The sequence below is a fragment of the Carcharhinus amblyrhynchos genome, chromosome 3 (assembly GCF_965287045.1).
Source record: "Carcharhinus amblyrhynchos chromosome 3, sCarAmb.v2.hapA, whole genome shotgun sequence".
Taxonomy (NCBI): domain Eukaryota; kingdom Metazoa; phylum Chordata; class Chondrichthyes; order Carcharhiniformes; family Carcharhinidae; genus Carcharhinus; species Carcharhinus amblyrhynchos.
The window spans coordinates 129,370,325-129,397,045 of NC_137326.1; the positions used below are offsets into that span (position 1 = coordinate 129,370,325).

A 26,721-nucleotide genomic window follows, 5' to 3' on the forward strand; every position below is an offset into this window, starting at 1 on the left:
AACCAAAACTTTTGGGTATCTATTTGGGAAAGGCTGTTCAGGATCCTCAATTTAAAGCCAGCCTATTTGCTTGAGCCAACATTACTTCCATAGGTGTAATACTGGTTGGAGATATTTTCAGCTGAATAATTCTTTAGTTCAATTAAAAATTCGAGAGCTTATTTCACACACAAATAAATTCCCCCCCATCCACACACACACACAAATTATACTCAGCCAGCTATAGCATCTGTACTCCTCATGTGACTTTTTCCTCCTCGGTGCTTTTGTTCATTTTAATATTTGCATAGATTTGGGAAAGCTTCTGTTTTTGAGACACAAGGTGAAGTGGAAGCGGAATTTCCTTTGGGTTGTTGGGAAAGTTCAGGGCAATGCACAATTTGTTAATTGCTGTTCGGACCTTCAGCTGAGTGGCTTGCAGGAAAAGCTCATCTTCAGTTATCCAAGATTTTGTGAGGAATTCCTTTGAGAGATTTTTAAACTGGACGAACAAAAGAAAGCAGCGAGATTAAACTTAATGGAACAGATAGACTCAGATGATTTGAAAATGTTGAGGACGTTGCTTTCTGCTTGAAGTATGAAGGGAATAGATTTCAAACGCGTTGCCAAGATTTATAACTCAAGACGTGGATTCTAACTGTTCTCGACCTTTCATTTCTTTATTGTCTTTATTTTTCTTTCCCTCTCCCACACTTTCCCCCTATTTTATCCCCCTTTTCCATATCTTTTCTCCCCCTTCGCTTCCCTTTTTTCTCAATTTTACCTCTCTTCCACCTCCCCCCACATCTTCATCTATTACAGTTTACCCTCTGATTTCAGCTTCCCTGCCATTTGGCCATTCACACCCTTTATTCTCTCTATGGGCTGCCATTAGCAGCCTTTTCCCTTGTTTTTGTGGCTATGACTTGTCTTTCATTCCCTCACCCTGCGGTATAAATATCTCCCACTTTCTGTGTCTTTCAGCTTTGACAGAGGGTCATCTGGACTTGAAATGTCAGCTCTTTTCTCTCCTTACAGATGCTATCAGACCTGCTAAGATTTTTCCAGCATTTTCTCTTTCGGTTTCAGATCCCAGCATCTGCAGTAATTTGCTTTTATCCAGTCTGTGATTGAAGAAATGGATTGGCCAACCTGTTAGAAAAACGGCACAATATTTCTATCCATTGAAATTGGGCCGCCAATCCAGGCCACTAGGTTTACACCGGGGCTGTATAAAGAAACTCTACCATGGGTGGGATTTTCCGAATAGTGGGCCACGCATCCCCACCAATATCGGTTTCCCTGCAGCCAGTTAACACTCTGCGGGTGCTCTGATTCTAAGTGCTAGGAGCTCAGGGTTAGGTAGGTTCGGGTGTCTTGTGGCAGGGAGCAGAGAGGAGGCTCCAGGTTAGGGAGTAGAAAGGGTTGGGGTTCTTGATAGAGAGGCTAGCGGTGGGTTGGAGAGAGAACCCAGGCAAATGGCAGACATTGGGGGTCAGGCCCCAGCGGAGAAGGGGGCCAGTGATGAAGGAACCACTATCCACCCCTCCACACCCCCGGCCCCCCGCATTTCTCACCCAAGGTACGAGATGGATAACCTACTAGACTTCCCTTCTACCCTTGATTTTTTTTTGATTTATTACAGTTGTAGCTTCTATAGTTTCTATAGCTCTTGAGGCTAAAGGGATCTTAGGGGAAGGGGGATGTTAGATTTGATTTGATTTGATTTATTATTGTCACATGTATTAACATACATTGAAAACTATTGTTTCTTGGATGCTATACAGACAAAGCATACCATTCATAGAAAAGGAAAGGAGAGAGCATAGAATGTAGTGTTACAGTCATAGCTAGGGTGTAGAGAAAGATCAACTTAAGGCAAGGTAGGTCCATTCAAAAGTCTGACAGCAGCAGGGAAGAAGCTGTTCTCGAGTTGGTTGGCACGTGACCTCAGACTTTTGTATCATTCTTACTGGCCCTCAAAATTGTGGTCATGCAGAAAGTGACCTTTACATGGCCATTAATGAATGACCCATCCCACCTTCAGCTCCTCCAATGTAAAACTTCACACAGTTTAGAGGTGAGGCAGTAAGGCCACCTGTGGAAGTTTGTGGGTTCCCCACTTGCAAAATTATTGATTTATATTCTCCTCCTGTTGTGACTATTTTTTCCCATTCTTCAGCAAGATGGGACCTGTTTCTTGCTGAGCTGTGCCTTCAACTTCTTTATTGGGAAATAATATTTAATATTTTTTCCCTCTTTTCCTGAAGGTCCTGCAGAGATAAGATGCTGCCAACTTCCTTCCCAAGTAGCTAATTTGTACATCGGAGCTAAACTGGACAATACAAGAACTAGGAGCAGGAGTAGGCCATTTGGCCCCTCGAGCCTGCTCTGCCATTCAATAAGATCATGGTTCATCTTTTTTGTGGACTCAGTTCCACTTACCTGCCTGCTCATCATAACCTTAATTCCTTTATTGTTCAAAAATCTATCTATCTTTGCCTTAAAAACATTCAACGAGGTTGCTTCAACTGCTTTACAGATTCACAACCCTTTGGGGGAAAAAGTTCCTCCTTAACTCAGTGCTCAATCTGCTCTTCCTTATTTTGAGGCCATGCCCCCTCGTTCTAGTTTCACCCGCCAGTGGAAACAAGCAGATCCATCATCACATGAAGGGAATAGAGGGATATGGAGGTAGCATGGGAAGGTGGAGTTAAGGTGGATTATTAGTTGTGATTGTATTGACAGTGCAGTTTGGAAGGGCTGAATGGCATACAGAGTTCTACTCCTGTTGCACCCTTAACTCAGGAGCTGGAGATGCCGGCATTGGACTGGGGTGGGCACAGTAAGAAGTCTCACAACACCAGGTTAAAGTCCAACAGGTTTAACTGGAATCACAAACTTTCAGAGTGCTGCTCCTTCATCAGGTGAGGGAGGGAGCTGCGCTCCGAAAGCTTGTGATTCCAAATAAACCTACTGTACCTTAACCTGGTGTTGTGAGACTTCTTACTGTGCCCTTAACCCAGGAGGTGGTGGTGGTAGAGGGGAGGTACAGGAGGTTTTGTTCATAACCAACACTGACCCTGCTGCCCCTCAACCACCAGCTCACATTCCATAAACCTGTTGGCTGGATACTGATGAGCAGTGGGAACCTCTCATCCACAGGAGGCCATTCAGCCCATCATATCTGCGCAGGTTCTTTGGAAGAACTATGGAATAAGTCTCAATCATCGAATTCCTTCCCATAGCCCTACAAATATTTTCTCTTCAAAAATATTGCGACTGGTATACCCTACATGCTTTGCAAAGCTCCTGTTGATTCTGCTTCCAGTTAGATCATGATTTCCAGGTCGTAACAACTTGCTGCATGAAAACCTCCCTCTTCACCCTAGCTCTGGATTGTTTTTGCCAACTATTTTAAATTGAATCATAGAAACCCTACAGTGCAGAAAGAGGCCATTTGGCCCATCAAGTCTGCACCGGCCACAATCCCACCCAGGCTCTACCCCCATATATTTACCCACTAATCCCTCTAACCTAGACATCTCAGGACACTAAGGGCAATTTTTAGTATAACCAATCAACCTAACCCACACATTTTTGGACTGTGGTAGGAAACCAGAGCACCCGGAGGAAACCCATGCAGACACAAGGAGAGTGTGCAAATTCCACACAGACAGACACCCAAGCTGGAATTGAACCCAGGTCCCCGGCACTGTGAAGCAGCAGTGCCGCCCAGGCACTTGTTAGGGAGGTGCAAAGTAGCAGCCCTCAGTGACAAATCTTCCAATTGGTTCAGTGACTATTCTCAGCTCCTCCATCCTGAGACTGGACATCTTAGATCTACAGAAAAAAACAACCCTACATTGCAGTATGGGATGGAGTGATTATAGGGTGATTCCATGATCTGACACCCATATTGAGACAGAAGGAGCACAAAATACAATGGAAACCTGTTATTTTTTTTCTATCCCAGAATCATAGAATCCCTACAGTGCAGAAGGAGTCCATCGAGTCTGCAACGACTCTTTGACAGAGAATCTTACCCAGGCCCTCTCCCACATATTTACCCCGCTAATTCGCTTGGGACACTAAGGAAAAGTTTAGCTTGGCCAACTCATCTAATATACACATCTTTGGGCAGTACGGTGGCACAGTGGTTAGCACTCACAGTGCCAGGGACCCGAGTTCAATTCTGGCCTTGGGTCATCGTGTGTGTGAAGATTGCACATTCTCCCCAAATCTGCGTGGGTTTCCTTCGGGTGCCCCGGTTTCCTCCCACAGTTCAAAGATGTGCAGGTTAGGTTCATTGGCCCATGCTAAACTGACCCAAATGTCAAGGAAGGAGCAGGTTACACATGTGGGATTACGGGAATAGGACCTGGGTGGGATTGTGGTTGGTGCAGACTCAATGGACCGAATGGTCTCCTTCTGCACTGTAGGGATTCTATGAAGATCTTTGGACTGTGGCAGGAAACCAGACCACCCAGAGGAAACCAACAGGGCCACAGAGAGAATCTGCAAACATGCACAGACAGTCACCCAAGGCCGGAATTGAACTTGGGGTCTGGGTGCTGTGAGACAGCAGTGCTAGCCACTGTGCCACTATCAAGATTTCAACACCTGGAAAATCGTGTGGACAGCACCTAGATGATGTGCCTCTGACAGATTATCCCCAGTGGGAAGCAATGGCTGGCAGTATTACCTCTTTGAGTTCACTAAATAAATTTCTTTCTTTCCAACCTTTATCTTCAAGTCACTGGACTGTTGCTGTGATTTTCAAACGATTGGGAGGATGGGAGGGGTCAGAATTGGGAGGAATGAACATGGCGGAGAAAATCATACAGGAGGATTAAACATGACGATGACTTTATTCCCGATTCCCATGTTTACCTTCAGTTTTGTTCCCACTTTGAATTTTGCTTGTTTCCCCATAGCGAGGAAACTGACAAAAATCCGATCCTGCTGTAGAATTCTGACACCAACGTTTTCATTTAACGATATGAAGATTGGTTTAAACGGTGCAAAGAGAAGGGGGGTTAGGTGGTCTCTCCAGTGCCAGCGCTTTACTCGGGTGCCTTGCTCATCCAAATACTGGCCACCATTGGCATTCATATTTATCCTGTGAACGAAACAAGAGGGATAGGAGTCATTGCCTAACGATACATTCACCAGTCACATCTTAGAGCTTGAGCAAGAAGGGTGTATATTTCTGCGGCAGCTTTAACACAGGGAAATGTCCCAAAGAAGCATTGTTAAAAACAAAGGCCACAATTTTGTACCTAACCTTGTGCAGACGGCAATGTGAGCGCAAAATATCATGAGACTCGGACAACGAGAACCTCACCGGCAAGATCTCATTTTCTCATCCTCCCTGCCCTTCACGGGTGATGTAACAAGGTTTTTTAAAATTCGTTTGAGGGACATGGATGTTGCTGGCTGGCCAGCATTTATTGCGCATCCCTAGTTGCCCTTGGAGGGCAGTTGAGAGTCAACCACATTGCTGTGGCTCTGGAGTAGGCCAGACCAAGTAAGGATGGCAGATTTCCTTTCCTAATGGACGTTGGTGAACCAGATGGGTTTTTCCGACAATCAGCAATGGTTTCATGATCAATCAGTAGATTTTTAATTTCAGATTTTTTATTTCATTGAATTCAAATTCCACCAGCTGCCATGGTGGGATTTGAACCTGGGTCCCCAGAGCATTTCTGAATTAATAGTCTAGTGATAACACCACAAGGCCATCGCCACCCTCTGCCACCCAGGAAGATCGGGAACCTCATTTCAATAAATTTAAATGTAATTAGCTGGCATTTTTACCCCACTCATTTGTCAGCGAGTTTTACAACTGCTTGTTAACAAATGTGAAGCAGGCAAGGGGAACCTGTCAGAAACACACAGCTATGTATGGTTTCTTGTGTGCTATACAGGCAATGCATACCATTCATAAAGTGCATAGGGAAAAAGGAAAAGGATAGGGTACAGAATATAGTGTTGCAGTGACAAGCTAGGGTGAAGGGAAAGTTCAGCTTAATATATAATAGAATCATTCAAAAGTCTAATGGCAGCAGGGAAGAAGCTATTCTTGAGTCGGTTGGTACGTGACCTCAGACATTTTGATTTGATTTGATTTGATTTATCATTGTCACATGTATTAGTACACAGTGAAAAGTATTGTTTCTTGCACGCTATACAGACACGCATACTGTTCATAGAGAAGGAAAGGAGGGAATGCAGAATGTAGTGCTATAGTCATAGCTAGGGTGTAGAGAAAGATCAACTTAGTGTGAGGGAGGTCCATTCAAAAGTCTGATAGCAGCAGGGAAGAAGCTGTTCTTGAGTCAGCTGGTATATGACCTCAGACTTTTATATCCTTTTCCCGATGGAAGAAGGTGGAAGAGAGAATGTCGAATTGTGTAGGGTCCTTGATTATGCTGGCTGCTTCGCCGAGACAGCAGGAAATGTCAACAGTGTCAATGGATGGGAGGCTGGTCTGTGTGATGGACTGGGCTTCGTTCACAACCCTTTGTAATTTGTTGTGGGATTTCAATGTGAACCACATGTCAACCAACTATCTCAGAAATGGTTAAAAACAAACTCTCAAGAGGGAAGGAAAATCCCTTTGGACAGGAAAGAATATTCACTGTGAGAAGAAGCACCTGGATCCATATGACCATCAATTGCTTTGGAAACATGATGGCCGATATCTCACTGCCCTTCCTGCTGTGGGAATCGGAGCGGGTGAGGGGTGGACCATGGGAAGGTTCACTGACCTCGGGCAGGATTTTACGGTTTCAGGATGAGTGAGGCTGGAAAGTCCCTCCCAGTGTATTTTCTTCAAAAAAGAAACACAATCAGAATTATAAATCATAAATGGTTTGAAATCTCAACAAGCAGTTGAACTGACTATTGTAGCAGAGTAGGCACCTAACCTACAGCACCCTGGTACAGTGGTTAGCATTGCTGCCTCACAGTGCCAGAGACCCGGGTTTAATTCCGGCCTTGAGTTACTGTCTATGTGGAGTCTGCACATTCTCCCCGTATCTGCGTGGGCTTCCTCTGGGTGCTTCGGTTTCCTCCCACAGTCCAAAGATGTGTGGGTTAGGTTGATAGGCCAAGCTAAATTGACTCTAGTATTGGGGGGATTAGCAGGGGAAATATGTGGGGTTTTGGGGAAAAGGGCCTGGATGGGATTGTTGTTGGTACAGACTTGATGGGCTGAATGGCCTCCTTCAGCACTGTAGGGATTTTATGAGTAGGTTCAGCAGATTGATTAGTTGTTTATTCCATGAGCTCACAAAGACTCTGTTCATCTTTGAAGCGGATAAGAGTTTCAGTGAGTTTTAATCATGAGGTTTAAATGACCTACCAGACCACTCCATTTGGGTGATAGCAGGTGCACCTCCCATACGTGGTAAAGACTGCTCGAATTGCTGGTTCATCCGCTCTGTCTTCCTGCACGACGCAGCAAATCCTCTTCTGTTGGTCGGTAAAAATCTGAATGGCCAAATTTCCAGAGGGGTAGCTTATTGTTAAGGAAAACAAGGCAATCAAACCGTAAAGATTTTTGACCTGAAACAAGATCTAGGGGTAGGATTAACAACATAAATACGTTCCCTGGGATATGTTAGCTACTCGGAGCCAGGGCAGCAGTAACACTGTTACACCCAGCATCAGGAACATAAGAACATAAGAAATAGGAGCAGGAGTAGGCCATCCAGCCCTTCGAGCCTGCCCCGCCATTCAATAAGATCATGGCTGATCTGTCGTGGCTCAGTTCCACATTCCCGCCCTCTCCCCATAACCCTTAATCCCCTCTCTTATCAAAAACCCATCAACCCGCGTCTTAAAAATATTTAGCGAGGCAGCCTCCACCACTTCAACGGGCAGAGAATTCCAGAGATTCACCACCCTTTGAGTGAAGAAGTTCCTCCTCAACTCCGTTCTAAACCGCTCCCCCCCCCCATCTTGAGGCTGTGCCCCCTAGTCCTATTATCCTTTCTGAGCGGGAAGAGTCTCTCCACCTCTATCCTATCCATCCCATTCATCATCTTATACGTCTCAATGAGATCTCCCCTCATTCTTCTAAACTCTAACGAGTACAAGCCTAGTTTATTCAGCCTCTCCTCATAGCTCAACCCCCTCAACTCCGGCATCAGCCTAGTAAACCTCCTCTGCACTCCCTCCAAGGCCAAAATATCCTTGCGTAAGTACGGCGCCCAAAACTGCACACAGTACTCCAGCTGCGGCCTCACCAATGCCCTATACAGCCGCAGCAAGACCTCCCTACTTTTATATTCAATCCCCCTCGCTATGAAGGCCAGCATCCCATTCGCCTTCCTGACCACCTGCTGCACTGAGCCATGACGCTTCGCCCGTCCTAACAACCTGTTCCACTCTCCAGAGATACTGAGTACTCCCAGCATTTCTGCTTCCATTTCAGATTCCCAGCACCCGCGTTACTTCGCTCTTGCTGCCTACTGTCAGGTGAGGTTCGCTGGCAATTGGACAATCAGTGGGCGAAGGTTGAGTGCAGACTCCTGCTGTGCACCTTGAAAACCCCAGCAACCTGCACCCACACACCCCCAGTGGGAAATAGCACTTGGGCGGATCCTTGTGAAAAGTACCTTGCTTCCCCCGGCCCCTGCATGAGTTATTGGGGTTGAAATTGGTCATTGGCGGCAGTCGGGAGCAGAGGATTGTCAGCCGCTAGTACACTGTGCCCAAATTTCCTTGCCAAAGATGTCACTGGCTGAGAGAAATGGGACGTAGTGTAAAGGCAGGTTTGTGTTGAGTCTGTTTCCTGCTACAGCTGCAGACCAATTTCACCCTCTTTGCCCTTAGTGAGGTGCGGAGAAATATCTATTTAAAATAACCAGCTTGACAATGGCAACTGGGTCCTGCCATTCACACCTCCTCGAAATACATCTTTTATTTTTAATACCATTCCCTTTGCTCTTTCATCATGAAACATTCTGTCGTTAATCCCCTCCTATCACAGCTCTTCCCTCTTGCTCTTCTATCCACATTACCGTGTGTGCAAATTGCATCTCCATTTTTTTTTTACAATCTACACAGAAACTAGAAGAAGGAGGAGGAGGCCATTCGGCCCTTTGATCCTGCTCCACCATTCATTGTGATCATGGCTGATCATCAAATCCAATATCCCGATCCCCCCCTTCCCGCTATATTCCTTGATCCCTTTAGCCCCAGTAGTAATACCTAATTTCGTCTTGAAATCAGACAATGTTTTGACAACTACATTCTGTGGTAGTGAATTCCACACATTCTGATGAAAGATCATTGAGCTGTTAACTCTGTTTCTCTCTCCACAGATGCTGCTGAACCGGCTGCGTATTTCCAGCATTTTTGCTTTTTGTTAACAATTGCATTAATATAGCGCACAAAGGATTTGATCAAAGTGTTTATAAAACCATAAGATATCAGAGCGGAATGAGGCCACTCGGCCCATCGAGTCTGCTCCACCATTCAATCATGGCTGAAATGATTCTCGTTCCCATTCTCCTGTCTTCTTTCCATAACCCTTGATCTCCTTATTGATCAAGAACCTATCTATCTCTGAATTAAAGACACTCAATGACATGGCAATGAGTTTCACAGATTCACCACCCTCTGGCTGAAGAAATTCCTCCTTATCTCAGTTTTGAAAGAGCATCCTTTCACTCTGATTTTGTGCCCTCTGGTTCTAGTCTCTCCCACTCTCTCTACGCCCATTCTATCCAGGCCTCTTAGTATTCTGTAAGTTTCAATTAGATTCCCCTCATCTTTTTCTCAATGAATTGCAGCCAGCATCAAATACCCTTCACCTTTCACAAAGGATACAATATCTGAGCCATTCCATCTGGAAACGCTGTAAGAAACTTATTCCCATTCTTGTAGTACTTCACTATGAACAAGGATGGACGATCCTTTACAAAAGGGTAAAGATTCAATAAAGGTGAGTGTTTCAGTCTACATTTACCCCAACGCTTCACAGAGGAACATCAATGAGGGAGAGCTCAATTGGTTCAGTTGCATATTTTCTAGCTCACACACAAGAGGGAGAACTTCCTGCATGTGCACAGTGTTGATCTCAGTGTTAGCGGCTGCACTCAAACAAGTTGGCTAGACACAGACTAACAGCACTGAGTGGTCCTGAACGAATTGCACCTTCTGGTATCCACTTTATCTCTCATTTGCCAACAGTTCAAAGAACAAAACAAACAGTTCTCACTGTAAAAGATGCTTCTGACAAGTAAGTGAATGATGAAGATATAAATCAGGAAATTTTTAGTAAATTAGATTTCCAACTTCTAATGTTTTATAGACTTTGGAAAATTGATTGTAATGTTTCTCAATAAAAATTATTTTGAACAAAACAATCAAGATGAAACTTCTTATCACTTGTAGGGTTCAAAACAATGTCCCCAGGATTAAAGGTAAGGTAAAGTCTTAGATGACCATAGGCTGCTCTCCCCTTTAAGGGGGAGAGCTGACTGGTGATGATTTAACCTGAGGGTCACCACACTTCAGGCAAGGAGCAAGGTTGATAAGATGAGCTTTCATGAATTACCTAGGATTAAGGGTCTGATATTCATCCAACTGAGCTACCTGGACCCAGGGTCTTAAGAAGCTGGGGGAAATAAGCTTATTTATTTTGTTTGTTCTCGTGGTCTGATTTTTTAATAGATTGTGGTAAACTAATTGGGGTTGTGTGTGGACTGAGAAGTTTGGGGATTGATCCCTCTATGGATTCAGCTCTGATATAGAAAAATTCAATCCTGCGCCAGTATCAGGAACAGTTACACATGTCAGAGGCCACATTGTGAGTGGAATGCACACACGCGATTGTTGCTGCCGCAGTTTAACTCAGCAGCGGAAGTTAGTGAACACTAATATAGTGAGGCATCTCAGACACAATATTGCCATTATAAATATCTCCCACCATTACTGAGACATTTCCAAAGAACTTGCAATACTTAAATAATTGCAAAACTCTTGAGATGCAGGAGGTTGTCTATTTCAAACTTGGAGCTCTCCCTGAGAGTTTTCTGCACATGGGACCACTCACACTCTTTGCGAAACAAATTCTGTATGACTTGTGTATTTATGTTTCTTCCCACAGTCTGAAAGAGGAGCTGATTAGGTGCATTGACCCAAATAGGCGCCGGAGTGTGGCGACTAGGGGAATTTCACGGTAACTTCACTGCAGAGTTAATGTAAGCCTACTTGTGACTAATTAATAATATATAAACGCTGAGAAGGATAAAGGAAGAATGGGGGGGGGGGAAGAGGAGGCTTGCACGGAGCACGAACACTGGAATGGACCAGTTAGTTCAAATGGCCTCTTTCTGCAAGGTACATTACGGGCCCGATTTTACCACTGCGTCACGCCTGTTTTCGGGTGCAGAAATGTGGTAAAGTCGGGTGTGAGGCCATTAGTGCGATCTGCGCCCACGTCCTCGCAGGTTACCACTTTACCAAAACCCGGGAATGGCGGCGATCCGCTTTGGGCCCAACGGCGATTTAAATGTATTTGCAGGTATTTAAATTGAATTAGTGAACTGCCCGCCCAACTTTATCGGCATTTTCCCCTCTTTCCCACCGTGTTTGCCGATCCGAAACCGCGCGCCGTGATGGATAGAAGTCTGAATCGGGCCTTCCAGCTGCTGAAGAGGCGACTGCAGTGTTTTCAACAGCTCGCTGACTCAGATCAGTGGCGGAGGGGAGGGGGGGGGGGGGGGGGGGAGCGGGTCGGGCCATTCTCTTGTTGGGGGTGGAGGGAGGGGAGTGAGGCCAATCATTGTCTGGTTGGGGGGGGGGGTGGGGGAGGAGGACGAGGCAGGTCAGATATATCTCTGGTGGGAGGACTGATCATTGTCACCTGATTGTTGTCTGGAGGGGGGGGCGGGGTTAGCGAGGGCCAGATCGTTGTCTGGTTGGGGTGGGGGGGGGGGAGGGTGAGTGAGGCCAGACCATTCTCGGGCGGGGGGGAGCGGGGGCTAGTGAGACCAGATCATTGTCTCGGTGGGGGGGGGGGGGTGGAGAGAAGGGAGGCGGGTAAGATGTATCTCTGGTGGTGGTGGGGGGGGAGTCGGGGTGGGGTGGGGGTTGGGGGGGGGGGTGGGAATGAGGCCTCATCGCTCACTGGTGGGGGATGTCAGATGGATCCGTGGTGGGGGGTGCGCGGGGGGGTCAGATAGATCCGCTGTCACTCTGCTGGCGATCAGTCGGGGGGGGGGGGGGAAAACGGGGGGTGGTTTTGATAAGGGGGACAGTGATGTGTATGGGTCGTGGGGAGGGGGGTTAGATAAAAGGGGGACAGTGATGTGTGTGGGTATTGGAGAGGGGGGGGGGGGGGGGCATGGATAAGAGCGATGTGTGTGGGGGCCATCGCTCCCGCTTTTCGCTCCCGGGCCATTTTCTCCACTTCCTGTGACCCGGGAACGATCTGACCCGGGCGCGCTTTTTCAAATTTTTTTTCTAACTGCGCACGTGCAGTTCAGAGCTCCAATTGTTCCGGCCACGCTAAGCCCCCCCCCCCACCCCCCCCACCCCCCCCACACCACAGCGCGAATGGGACCCCCGATTTTTGTTTTTTTTCGGGCTGAGTGTATATGGGGGCACCCGAAAGCAGATTACACCCAGATTCAGCGCTGAGAATGAAAATGGTAAAATCAGGCCCTACGTGCGCTATTAATGTAAAATTCTTCTCAATAAACTCTCAAATGTGACTAAACATCTGTGTGCATACCTTGTTCCAACTGAATACATCATCCCCTGCTTCTGTTAAAATATTATCCAAATCTCCTTCGTCCCCACGGGTTTCTTTTAAGGTTACGAACTCCAACGAAGTTGATAAGTGAAAGGTAATTGTGGTCAGCTTTCTCGGCCCTTGATTCAAAATGGCGGAGAGTGAGGCGACAGAGGAAAGGGATCATTCCAAACAGCCAACATACCCAGCGTACCCCTGGCCTACTCCCGCTCCTTTGTTCCCATGTTCCTTACAGCTTGGAACTTATCACTGAGTCAGAGAGATATACAGCACGGAAACAGGCCCTTCCTTCAGCCCAACCCGTCCACGCCGACCAAGTTTCTTGAACTGAACTAGTCCCATTTGCCTGCGTTCGGCCCACATCCCTCTAATCCTTTGCCAGCTATGTAACTGTGCAAATGTCCAGGGTGGCACGGTGGCACAGTGTTAGCACTGCTGCCTCACAGCGCCAGGGGCCCGGGTTCAATTCCGGCCTTGGTCACTGTCTGCACATTCTCCCCTTGCCTGTGTCGGTTTCCTCCGGGTACTCCAGTTTCCTCCCACAGTCCAAAGATGTGCAGGTTAGGTGGATTGGCCATGCTGAATTGCCCCTTAGTGTCCCCAAGATGTGTAGGTTAGGGGTATTAGTGGGGTAAATACTTGGGGTTATGGGGAACAGGTCTGGGTGGGATTCCCCTTAGTGTCAGGAGGATTATGTAGGATTACAAGGTTAGGGCCTGGGGGGGGATCGTTGCCAATGCAGGCTCGATGGGCCGAATGGATATGGTACAATAATAATGTTTTTTTTCCTTTTCATTCACAGGTTTTAAGTCGGTCCGCCTTGTGTCCAACGAGGGGCATACACGCGATGGGTCGTACTTGGGCTGCTCTTGATTGTTCGAGATTGGCCTAGTGCTTCATGTCGTTAGTGTGTGCCTAAACTGGACCAGATACTGGGCAAGACGACAGCTCAGTGACTATCGCTGATTGCTGTGCAGACACATGGATTTGGGCCGGTGTCTGTGGGAGTTTGCGCATTCTCCCCGTGCTTGCGTGGGTTTTCTCCGGGTGCTCCAGTTTCCTCCCACACCCCAAAGGATGTGCAGTTAGGCTGATTGGCAGGAATAAATTGTCCCTAAATCAGTTTCCCTCAATGTGGATGGCCATAAAACATTAGATAAGGGTCATGGGTGGAGAGGGGGACTGATGGTGTTGGGATGGCGGCGCGGGCTCATTGGGCCTGTTTCCCGGGCTGTTTTTGTTCTTTGTTCTTTGAATGGCCACCTTCTGCACTGTAGGAATTTTATGCCTTTAAAAATGTAGCAATTGTAACCGCCTCGACCTCCCCTGGCAGCTCATTCCATACTTGCACCACCCTCTGTGTGAAAAAGTGGTCCTTTTCAAATCTTCCCCCTCTCACCTTAAACCTATCTATCCCCTTTTAGTTTTGGACTCCCCTACCACAGGGAAAAGACCATGGCTATTTACCTTTTCTATACTATTTCCAGACGTCGCTGGATTCCGGGGAAGTGCCGGAAGATTGGAAAACGGCTAATGTTACGCCGTTGTTTAAGAAGGGTGCCAGGCAAAAGGCGGGGAATTATAGGCCGGTTAGTTTAACATCTGTGGTAGGTAAAATGTTAGAATCCGTCATTAAGCAGGAAATTGCGAGGCATCTTGAAGGGAATTGCTTGATAGAGCAGATGCAACACGGTTTCATTAAAGGGAAGTCGTGTCTGACAAATTTACTGGAGTTCTATGAGGATGTGTCTAGGGCAGTGGATAGAGGAGAGCCGGTGGATGTGGTCTTTCTGGATTTTCAGAAGGCGTTTGACAAGGTACCTCACAAGAGGTTATTGCAGAAGGTCAGGGGACATGGAGTTGGGGGTAGGGTGTTAGCGTGGATAGAGGATTGGTTGTCAAATAGGAGGCAGAGAGTGGGGGTCAATGGGTGCTATTCGGATTGGCGGTTGGTGACTAGTGGGGTGCCCCAGGGGTCGGTGCTGGGGCCTCAGCTATTTACCATTTATATAGATGATCTGGAGGAGGGAACCGAGTGCAGGGTGTCGAAATTTGCTGATGACACCAAGATTGGGGGAACGGCAAATTGTGCGGAGGGTGTGGAGAGTCTGCAGAAGGATCTAGATAGGCTGGGCGAATGGGCCAGGAAATGGCAAATGGAATTTAATGTTGGCAAGTGTGAGGTGGTCCACTTTGGTAGGAAGAATGGTAGGAAGGACTATTACTTACGTGGCGAAAAACTGCAGCAGGCGACGGTGCAGAGGGACCTCGGGGTCCTTGTGCATGAGTCGCAAAAACCCAGCTTGCAGGTGCAGCAGGTGGTCAGGAAGGCGAATGGGATGCTGGCCTTCATAGCGAGGGGGATTGAATATAAAAGTAGGGAGGTCTTGCTGCAGCTGTATAGGGCATTGGTGAGGCCGCAGCTGGAGTACTGTGTGCAGTTTTGGGCGCCGCACCTACACAAGGATATTTTGGCCCTGGAAGGAGTGCAGAGGAGGTTTACTAGGCTGATACCGGAGTTGAGGGGATTGAACTATGAGGAGAGGCTGAATAAACTAGGCTTGTACTCGTTAGAGTTTAGAAGAATGAGGGGAGATCTCATTGAGACGTATAAGATGATGAATGGGATGGATAGGATAGAGGTGGAGAGACTCTTCCCGCTCAAAAAAGACAGTAGGACTAGGGGGCACAGCCTCAAGATAAAGGGGAGGCGGTTTAGAACGGAGTTGAGGAGGAACTTCTTCACTCAAAGGGTGGTGAATCTCTGGAATTCTCTGCCCGTTGAAGTGGTGGAGGCTGCCTCGCTAAATATTTTTAAGAAGCGGGTTGATGGGTTCTTGATAAGAGAGGGGATTAAGGGTTATGGGGAGAGGGCGGGAAAGTGGAACTGAGCCACAACAGATCAGCCATGATCTTATTGAATGGCGGGGCAGGCTCGAAGGGCTAGATGGCCTACTCCTGCTCCTATTTCTTATGTTCTTATGTTCTTATGTACCCTTCATGGTTTCATAAACCTCCTTCCCGACTCTCATTTCTGGTCAGGGGTTATTAGTCCAGCAGAGAGCATAACACGGTGTGCAGCTCCTGGTCACCTTAGATGGAAAACTGCGAGTTTATGATTCCCTCGAGATTCTCTTCTGCCGAATCGCCTTTCGCATTGTGAAAAGGTAAATTCAGCCAGGCTGTGCCTCTGGAGCGTTACATTCCTACCTACAGACCACATTTCCAAGTAGCAAGTCTCAGTTGCAATCTCTTGGAGCGTGCTTCTAGGTTGAAGGTTGTACTGAAATTGGGTCTCGGAGTCTTGGAACCACCCGAGCTCTGGAATCCACCCCATTTACACTGCAGAGTGCTTTCAGTCACGAGCTATAGATGATCCTGCCTTTTGATTCATAAGATCAGAAGGATTAGGAGCTGGAGTAGACCAGAAGGTTCTTTGAGCCTATTCCATTATTCAGTAACATCATGGCTGTCCGACATCAATTCTACTTTCCTGCCCTATCCCTGTATCCCATGACTCTCCTGAAGTCCAAAGACCTCAGTCTTGGAAGCTGAAAAGCAGAACCATCTGGGTTTGGGTACTTTTTGAGTGAAAAGAATCATCCTCATCTCAATCAAGGCCCAACTCTTTATCCTGACACTGTGTCCCTAGTTCGAGACACTCCAACCACAGGATTCAATCTCTTGGCGTCTATCCTGTCAAGCCCCAGACAAATCTGAGTGTTGGTCTTTATGGAGGAAGATACAGAAAAAAGCCTCCCAGAAATACTAAAGAACCAAAGGACTGGCAAGAACGAGAAACCAAACAAATTAGTTTTAGTAGAGTGTGACACTAGAGAAATTAATGGGACTGGAAACTGATAAATTCCCTAGACCTTATTATCTACATCCCAGTATGTTGAACAAGATGATTGTAAGGACAGTGACGCAGTGGTGGTTATCTTCCAAATTTCTATCGATTCTGAAACACCAATGACTCTACTTTCCCAGGAGGCCAAGGAAATTTGGCATGTCAGCTACAACTCTCACTAATTTCTACAGAAGCATCATAGAAAGCACTCTTACTGGTGGTATCACAGCTCGGTATGGCTCCTGCTCTGCCCAAAACCACAAAAAACTAGAAAGGGTTGTGAACATAGCCCAGTTCATCACGCAAACCAGCCTCCCATTCACTGACTCTGTTCACACTTCCCACTACCTCAGAAAAGTAGCTGGCTTAATTAAGGACACAACACACATTCTCTCTTCCACCTTCTTCTGTCTGGGAAAAAGATACAAAAGTCTGAGATCATGTCAACCGACTCAAGAACAGCTTCTTCCCTGTTGCCTTCAGACTTCTGAATGGTCCTGTCACATATTAAGTCGATCTTTCTCCACATCCTATCGGTAACTCTAACACTACATTCTGCACCCTCTCCTTTTCCTACTCCCCTATGTACTCTATGAACAATATGCTTTGTCTGTATAGCGTGCAAGAAACAATACTTTTCACTGTATCCCAATACATGTGACAACAATAAATCAAATCAAATCAGAACAGTTCCTAAAGATGAACTAAGTGTTGGAAAATGGGATTAAAATATTTGAGTGGTTTGTCTTTGACCATTGTAGGCACAATGGACCAAAACGCCTTTATCTGTGCTGTATATCTTCGTTTATTTATTCATGAATGTCACGAGTAGGCTTACCTTAACACTGCAATGAAGTTACTGTGAAAATCCCCGAGTTGCCACACTGTGGTGCCTGTTCGGGTACACTGAGGAGAATTTATCATGGCCAATCCACTTAACCACCTTCTCTTTCAGACTGTGGGAAGAAACCAGAGCACCAGGAGGAAACTCACGCAGACACGGGGAGGGTGTGCAGACTCCACACGGACAGTGATCTGAGCATCAAACTCAGGTGGCTGGCATTGTGAGGCAGCAGTGCTAACCACTGCGCCACCGTGCCGCTCCTGTTGGAAGATAGCAGACGTAGCCACGTTATTGAAGAAAGGAAGGAGGAGAGAGGAGTACCACGGACCTGTTAACCTGACACTAACAGTAGGGAAATTGTTGCAAATGATTATACAGTATGTGACAACTGGATAATTGACTGCTGCACTGCATGCTAACTGACTGCGTTTCTTATAGGCAGACACACAAGTTTCTCTGAAAATCTATGTTTAAAGGTTTATCACCATCTAAAAAATATTCTGCTTTTCTATCCTTCCTGCCAAGAAAAACATTTCACTACGTTATACTCCATCTGCCACCTGATTGCCCACTCTTTGCACAGCCTCTTTGTATCCTGCTCATTGTTAAATGTTGTTAGAATCATAGAATCCCTACAGCGCAGAAGGAGCCCATTTGGGCCACTGAGTCTGAACTGACCTTCTGACAGAGTATCTTACCCAGATCCTCTCCCCCGCCCTATCCCTGTAATCCCACACATTCATCATGGTTAATGCATCCAACTTACACATCTTGGGATACTAAGGGGCAATTTAGCACAGCCAATCCCCCTAACTTGCACATCTTTGGACTATGATGGGAGGAAACCAGAGCACCTGGAGGAAACCTACATAGGCAACGTGTAGACTTCACATAGTTACCCAAGGCTGGAATTGAATCCAGGTCCCTGTGAGGTGCTGTGCTACCTTGCCACCCCATAATTTCCACATAACTTTGTATTTTCAGCTAACTTAGATACATTACTCTCAACAAACTCATTAACATAAATTGTTAATAGCTGGGGCCTCAGGACTGATCCTTGGCACCCCACTTGTCACAGTCCGGTAACCTGAATGTATCCTACCCTGTGCTTCCGAACCACTGACCAATCCCCAATTCAGTCTAATATATCATCCCCAACTTTATGAACCATTACTAGAGTCACAAATGTAAAATATACAAATAAAATGAAGCATTTAAACCTCTTTAGGAAAGTAAAATCTAAACCGTGTGAAGAGAAACCTACCAGCAGAGAGTCGGTGTTGATTTTCTCTTGACCTTTTCATAATTTTTTCCACTTCTCTGTCACGTAACCTGGCAAAGCAAAACAGAAACATTGAAGTTCAACCAACTAACAAAGAAGATACATACAAACATACGAACACTAGAATTAGGAGAGGAGTTGGCCATTGGTATGAGGAGCATCTGGGTCAAGGGGGGAATCTCATTGAAACTTACAGAATACTGAAAAGCCTGGATAGAGTGGACGTAGAGAGAATGTTTCCACTCGTAGAGAAAACTAAAACCAGAGGGCTCAACCTTAGGCCGAAGGGATGATCCTTTAAAACAGAGATGAGGAGGAATTTCTTCAGCCAGACGGTCGTGAATCTGTGGAACTCTTTGCCGCAGAAGGCTGTGGAGGCCAGGTCATTGAGTGTCTTTAAGACAGAGATAGATAGGTTCTGGATTGTTAAGGAGATCAAGGATTATGGAGAAAAATTGGGAAAATAGGGTGTGAAATTTATCAGCCATGATTGAGTGATGGAGCAGGCTCGATGGGCTGAAAGGCCTAATTCTGCTCCTATATTGAATGGTTTTATGTTCTTATTTGGCTCCCTGAGTCTGCTCTGCCATTCAGTAAAATCCTGGCTGATCTGATTGTAGCCACAACTCCATCTCCCTGCCAACCCCCAATAGCCTTTCACCCCCTTGTTCATCAAGAATCTCTCTCACTCTGCTTTACACATACTCAAAGACTCTGCTTCCACTGCCTTTCGAGGAAGAGAGGTCCAGAGACTCACCACCCTGTAAGAGAAAGAAATTTCTCCTCATCTCCATCTTAAATGAGCAACTCCTTATTTTTAAGTCGTGACCCTCTGGTTCTAGACTCTCCGACAAGGGGAAACATCCTCTCCACATCCACTCTGTCAATACCCTTCAGGATCTTAAAGGTTTCAATCAAGTTGCCTCTTACTCTTCTAAACTCGAGTGGATACAGACCCAACCTCTCCAACCTTTCGTCAGAAGACAATCCGCCCATTCCTGCTGATACAGTACTGTAATTCACCAAAGATCCTAAGACAGCGCCTTCCAAACCCATGACCACTTCCATCTAGAAGGACAAGGGCAGCAGATACATGGGATCACCTGGAGGTTCCCTTCCAAGCCACTCACCATCCTGACTTTTTGACTTGATTTGATTTATTATTGTCACATGTATTAACATATAGTGAAAAGTATTGTTTCTTGCACACTATACAGGCAAAGCATACCGTTCATAGAGAAGTAAACAAAATAATGTAGGGTTACAGTCATGGCTAGGGTGTAGACAGAGATCAACTTAATGTAAGGTAGGTCCATTCAAAAGTCTGACAACAGCAGGGAAAAAGCTGTTCTTGGGTCGGTTGGTACGTGACCTCAGACTTTTGTATCTTTATCCCAACGGAAGAAGGTGGAAGAGAAAATGTCCGGGGTGTGTGGGATCCTTAATTATGCTGGCTGCTTTGCTGAGGCAGTGGGAAATGTAGACAGAGACAACGGATGGGAGGCCGTTTTGCAAATATATTGCCATTTCTTCACTAGATTAAAATCCTGGAATTCCCTTCCTAATGGTATTGTGGGTCAACCCACAGCACATGGACTGCAGCGATTCAAAAAGGCAGCTCACCACCACCTTCCCAAGGATAACTAAGGATGGGCAATAAATGCTGTCCAGCCAGCGACGCCCATGTCCACCAATGAATAAAAAAAGGTACACAATATTCCTGATCTGGTCTCAAAGCCTTTTCGGGTAGCAGTAAAATTGATGAAAATTATCTGTAGGCAAAGCATTTTTGTACCCGAGGAGGTATTAGCTTAAAATTAAAAATCTAGTCTCCACATACATCTGGGGCAGAATTCCCACCCCTTCCACCACCCTGTGGAAGCAGCCCACCATTGGCCAACAATGGGAATTGCTTGATAGAGCAGACGCAGCACGGTTTCATTAAAGGGAAGTCGTGTCTGACAAATTTACTGGAGTTCTATGAGGATGTGTCTAGGGCGGTGGATAGAGGAGAGCCGGTGGATGTGGTCTTTCTGGATTTTCAGAAGGCGTTTGACAAAGTGCCTCACAAGAGGTTATTGCAGAAGGTCGAGGGACATGGAGTTGGGGGTAGGGTGTTAGCGTGGATAGAGGATTGGTTGTCAAATAGGAGGCAGAGAGTGGGGGTCAACGGGTGCTATTCGGATTGGCGGATGGTGACTAGGAGTGCCCCAGGGGTCGGTGCTGGGGCCTCAGCTTTTTACCATTTATATAGATGATCTGGAGGAGGGAACCGAGTGTAGGGTGTTGAAATTTGCTGATGACACCAAGATTGGGGGAACGGCAAATTGTGCGGAGGGTGTGGAGAATCTGCAGAAGGATCTAGATAGGCTGGGCGAATGGGCCAGGAAATGGCAAATGGAATTTAATGTTGGCAAGTGTGAGGTGGTCCACTTTGGTAGGAAGAATGGTAGGAAGGACTATTACTTACGTGGCGAAAAACTGCAGCAGGCGACGGTGCAGAGGGACCTCGGGGTCCTTGTGCATGAGTCGCAAAAACCCAGCTTGCAGGTGCAGCAGGTGGTCAGGAAGGCTAATGGGATGCTGGCCTTCATAGCGAGGGGGATTGAATATAAAAGTAGGGAGGTCTTGCTGCAGCTGTATAGGGCATTGGTGAGGCCACAGCTGGAGTACTGTGTGCAGTTTTGGGCGTCGCACTTGCGCAAAGATATTTTGGCCTTGGAGGGAGTGCAGAGGAGGTTTACTAGGCTGATACCGGAGTTGAGGGGGTTGAGCTATGAGGAGAGGCTGAATAAACTAGGCTTGTACTCGTTAGAGTTTAGAAGAATGAGGGGAGATCTCATTGAGACGTATAAGATGATGAATGGGATGGATAGGATAGAGGTGGAGAGACTCTTCCCGCTCAGAAAAGACTGTAGGACTAGGGGGCACAGCCTCAAGATAAAGGGGGGGCGGTTTAGAACGGAGTTGAGGAGGAACTTCTTCACTCAAAGGGTGGTGAATCTCTGGAATTCTCTGCCCGTTGAAGTGGTGGAGGCTGCCTCGCTAAATATTTTTAAGACGCGGGTTGATGGGTTTTTGATAAGAGAGGGGATTAAGGGTTATGGGGAGAGGGCGGGAAAGTGGAACTGAGCCACGACAGATCAGCCATGATCTTATTGAATGGCGGGGCAGGCTCGAAGGGCTAGATGGCCTACTCCTGCTCCTATTTCTTATGTTCTTATGAATATTCAGTTCCTTTGCTGTCAAGGGGATTCCTGTTGTTTGCGCTCTCCATCTTGGAGAATGGCCAGAAAATCATGCCCCGGTATATGTGTAACTTCTAGTTATTGATCGTACAGTTGCATCAACTTTTCTCCATTTACACAGTAATAATCAGTGAGGGCACCGCAATGTTTCCTAGGCCTCTCTCCAGAGCAAGTTCAATGCTCCCAATAACTTGGCTTTCACAGCTGCTGTCAGCTTTGCAATTATCAGTAATATGAAATTAGAGTATTGTACAAATATCAGCACGTGTGAGGTTAAAATGGGAACTGAATTAATTCAGCACACTAGTCCAGGTATTATCCTGCTCTCTGCCATTGGTCCTGAATCTTAATATGAATAAAAAACCCATGGGAGAATGGACTAATCTACAAACAAACAAAACAGAAGTAATGCTTTTAAAAGACTTATGAACAAATTAATCAGCTAATATTGATCACACAGTGTTACAAAAGTGTGAAAATGATATGTATATATATTGTTGGTCTTTTTCATGTTTTAGGAGTATGTTTTAAAGTTCAGCTTCTTTCTACAGGTAGTTAGTATGTCTGGTAGGAATATGGCTCAGATGCTGGGAGAGCAGAATAATTGCTCATTGCAATCCTGCAATATTAAGTAGAATTAATGGACTTTTGTTTACTTAAATTTTCTGGGATTTCAGATTAGAATGATTGACAGAGTCATGTGATATTCTGGTTAATGTGCAAAGATGCATTTGTAATGGAAAGAAACAGGCTTTTGCAGAAAGGGTTTGGAGTTTGGCTGTTCGGGTTGAAGTTAGGAGAGTTTCACAGGCCTCCTAAAGCTCTATTAGCTGAATTTTACTGTCTTGCCCACCATGGGAATTGGAATGAGTGAGGGGCAGACCATGGAAAGATCCAATGACCTCGGGCAGAATTTTACAGTTTCGGGATGAGTGAGCCCATAAAATTCTGCTTTACATCTCTTTGAAAACACAATAGCTGTCTATTCTCATTATAGTATATTCGTGATTGCTAATTATATTCAAGGTGGGTTTTAAATCTGTAAGAAGAGTGTTGCTTATTTGGAACTGAAAGGTAGAAATTAGAGTTGTTTCTTTTCATGGTTAAAGATTGTTCAACTGTTAAGAGTTAAGCTGCTTCATTTTGAGAGAGTTATACATAAGCTGTGTTATGAATAAAGCTTGTTTTGATAAAAGATCCCTAATTACTCCTGGAATTACTCCTGGAAGAAGTATCCTTTCCTCACATTTACGCCAAAATAGAAAAATTGTTGGGATGTAGTCTGTAGTACTTGAGGATTTTGTCCAGGATACTATGGGAGAGGTGATGACCTAGTGGTATTATTGCTAGATTATTAATCCAGAAACTCAGCTGATGTTTTTGGGATTTGAGTTCGAATCCCACTACAGCAGATGGGGGAATTTGAATTCCTCAAAAAATACCTGGAATTAAGAATCTACAGATGACCGTTGTCGATTGTCAGAAATTCCATCTGGTTCACTGATGTTTTTTAGGGAAGGAAATCTACCGTCCTAACCCGGTCTGGCCTACATGTGACTCCAGAGCCACAGCAATGTGGTTGACTCTCAACTGAGCAAGGGCAACTAGAGATGGGCAATAAGTGCTGGCCAGCCAGTAACGCGCATGACCCACAAATGAATAAAACACTAACAGTAGTCATCTAGTTGTGTCATTCTCCAACAATTGAATTGGCTGCAGCGAATCATGGATTAGCCTGATTATTTTGTGTTTTATTGACATTGAGGAACATTGTTCCAAGCTGAATTTCGAACTGAAACAGAAACAGATGCGAGAGGGAGTAAATGACCTTATTGCTACTCTCTCCTTGGCTTGTTCCCTCTCGATTAGGCTGCCAAATGGGAGGTGAGGCGAGATATCAATCAATTCCAAACTGGAACTCATCAGTTCTTCTTCCCTCATGAGGGACTCAATCAAGTCCTGATACTGTTTACAGCAAAAGAGCTGCAAAGGAATGAAAAGAAATCACACACTCATTACAGGTTTGTAAGTTTCACCGCAGAACTATTAGCTGCTGTGATTTACTTATATCCAACAGAAAAGCCTTTTCAGTTTTAAAGTTTATTTATTGGTGTCACAAATGGGCTTACCTTGACACTGCAATGAAGTTACTGTGAAAATCCCCTAGTCGCCATGCTCCAGCACCTGTTCGGGTTTCACTGGAGGAGAATTTAGCACGGCCAATGCACCTAACCAGCATGTCTTTCAGACTGGGAGGAAACAGGAGCATCCGGAGGAAACCCATGCTAACAGAGGTTAATTATTTAAAGTTTACTTATTCGTCAAAAGTAAGACTTACATTAACACTGCAGTGAAGTTACTGTGAAATTCCCCTAGTCACCATATTCTGGTGCCTGTTTGGGTCCTAACCAACATGACTTTCAGACTGTGGGATGAAACTGGAGCACCCAGAAGAAACCCATGCAGACATGGGGAGGATGTGCAAACTCCACACAGACAGTGACTCAAGCTGGGAATTGAGCCCAAGTCCCTGGCGCTGTGAGGCAGCAGTGCTAACCAGTGTGCCACCGTGCCGCCCAAAACATCACATCGTTCTGTGACGCATTGTGAGGTTGGAGTGGAGGGACAGTGGATTCATATGCAAAGGTTTCCACATGCTCTTTTTCTTGATCTGAGTCTCATTCAGGGAGACCCTAAGCAACAGCAAATATTTCATCAACAGGGAAAATAAATCTCGTGGGGCTGAGAAGCTTCCATATCTCTCCTGAGAGCTAGGTTGAGACTGATGTCAGGAGATGCCTGGATGCAGTCTGTTCTGAAGCTCAGTTGAATGGATTAAGTATCTAACACAGGTGGAGGGAGAAAGGATGTGAGATGGGGCATGGCGGCGAATAATGACTTAAAATCTTTAAAGAGGTAGAATTTAAGAAGGATCTCAAGGTGCAGAGTTATGTGGAGGGGTTTAGGGAAGGAATTATGGAGAATGGGAACTAATACTGGGGCTAAAGCAGGAAGAAGGACGCACAAAAGATATGGAGAGTTTAAGAGGGTGGCAGGAATGCTATAGAGATAGGGAAAGGAAGGACCCTGAAAGGGATTTAAATGCAAAAATGGGATATTTAAATGCAACTTAAATGCAACTTAAACAGGCAAGGACCTGGGGGTCCTTGTGCACGAGTCGCAAAAACCCAGTCTGCAGGTGCAGCAGGTGATCAGGAAGGCGAATGGAATGTTGGCCTTTATAGCGAGGGGGATAGAATATAAAAGCAGGGAGGTCTTGCTGCAACTGTACAGGGTGCTGGTGAGGCCGCAGCTGGAGTACTGTGTGCAGTTTTGGTTGCCGCACTTGTGCAAGGATATTTTGGCCTTGGAGGGAGTGCAGAGGAGGTTCACTAGGCTGATACTGGAGATGAGGGGGTTGGACTATGAAGAGAGACTAAATAGACTGGGTCTGTACTCGTTGGAGTTTAGAAGGATGAGGGGGGATCTTATAGAGACGTATAAGATAATGAAAGGGATGGATAGGGTAGAGGTAGAGAGATTCTTCCCGCTCAGAAAGGACAGCAGGACTAGAGGGCACAGCCTCAAGATAAGGGGAAGGCAGTTTAGATCAGAGTTGAGGAGGAACTTCTTCACTCAAAGGGTGGTGAATCTCTGGAATTCTCTGCCCATTGAAGTGGTGGAGGCTACCTCGCTATATATATTTAAGCCACGGGTAGATAGGTTTTTGATAGACAGGGGAATTAAGGGTTATGGGGAGAAAGCGGGAAAGTGGAACTGATCCACTTCAGATCAGCCATGATCTTATTGAATGGCGGGGCAGGCTCGAAGGGCTAGATGGCCTACTCCTGCTCCTATTTCTTATGTTCTTAACTTTTTGAGAGACCAGGAACTGATGGACAGCAAGAATGGCCCCCACAGGTGCGGGATAGGAGAAAAGAACATCAGGAGCAGGCATTAGTGATAATTTTTAGCGATCATTTTTAGAGATAATGGGCGGAATTTTCTCATCCCGCCTGCTACGGGAGTAGTAGTGGGCAGACACAGACCAGGCAAAGGTCCATTGACCTTGGATGGGATTCTCCGGTCTTGCGAGGAATGCGGCTGGAAAATCCCATGTAACAACTCCCTCCTGTCGTTGAAAGGCTAAAAATTCCTCCCTCTGACATGAGTCATGCCTCATCAGATATGTCACTGTAAAGCCATTGTCCGTTTTAAGATAAATGATAACTTTATAAAGTAGCCAGGTTGATCCAGAAATATATATTTTCCTTCATGAATTCTTATTCTGAAAGACGCGCTGGTTAGGTGCATTGACTCGAACAGATGCTGGACTGTAGCGACTACAGGAGTTTCGCAGTAACTTCATTGCAGCTGTAATGTAAGACTACTTGTGACTAATAAACTTTAACTTTTCATGACAGTTTCGTGGTCATTACCAAGACCAGCCTTTTATTTCAAGATTTATTAACTGAATTTAAATTGAACCAACCTCCATAACTGGGATTTGAACTTGTGTCTCCCAGGGCCTCTGGATTACAAGTCTAGTGACATTACCTTGGTTCCAGATCCCCGAGCCAGGGAAACATCCTCCTTCCATCTACCCTATCAAGCTCCGTCAGAACTGAGTGAGCTTATCCCTCGTTCTTCTCAATTCTGGGAATATAGGGCTGATCAGAGTTTCAGATGAGCTGGAATTTATGGTTGTGAGAAAGGTTAGGTTTCGGGGATAGATTGAAGCAG

The 26,721-nt window shown here is 45.8% G+C and overlaps 1 protein-coding gene across 1 annotated transcript; it reads right to left on the reverse strand.

The window, feature by feature from the left end:
• Window positions 1-238: 238 nt before the first annotated feature.
• LOC145341265 (glutamate-rich protein 6) lies at window positions 239-26,476 on the reverse strand. The gene is made up of 8 exons (XM_080186191.1): window positions 26,471-26,476; window positions 23,807-23,961; window positions 18,713-18,780; window positions 12,734-12,873; window positions 9,823-9,908; window positions 7,349-7,504; window positions 4,873-5,101; window positions 239-481 (listed from the first exon to the last, which is right to left on the reverse strand). Exons 1-8 carry the CDS (start codon window positions 26,474-26,476, stop codon window positions 239-241), a joined length of 1,083 nt encoding a protein of 360 aa, XP_080042317.1.
• Between the last annotated feature and the right edge of the window lie 245 nt (window positions 26,477-26,721).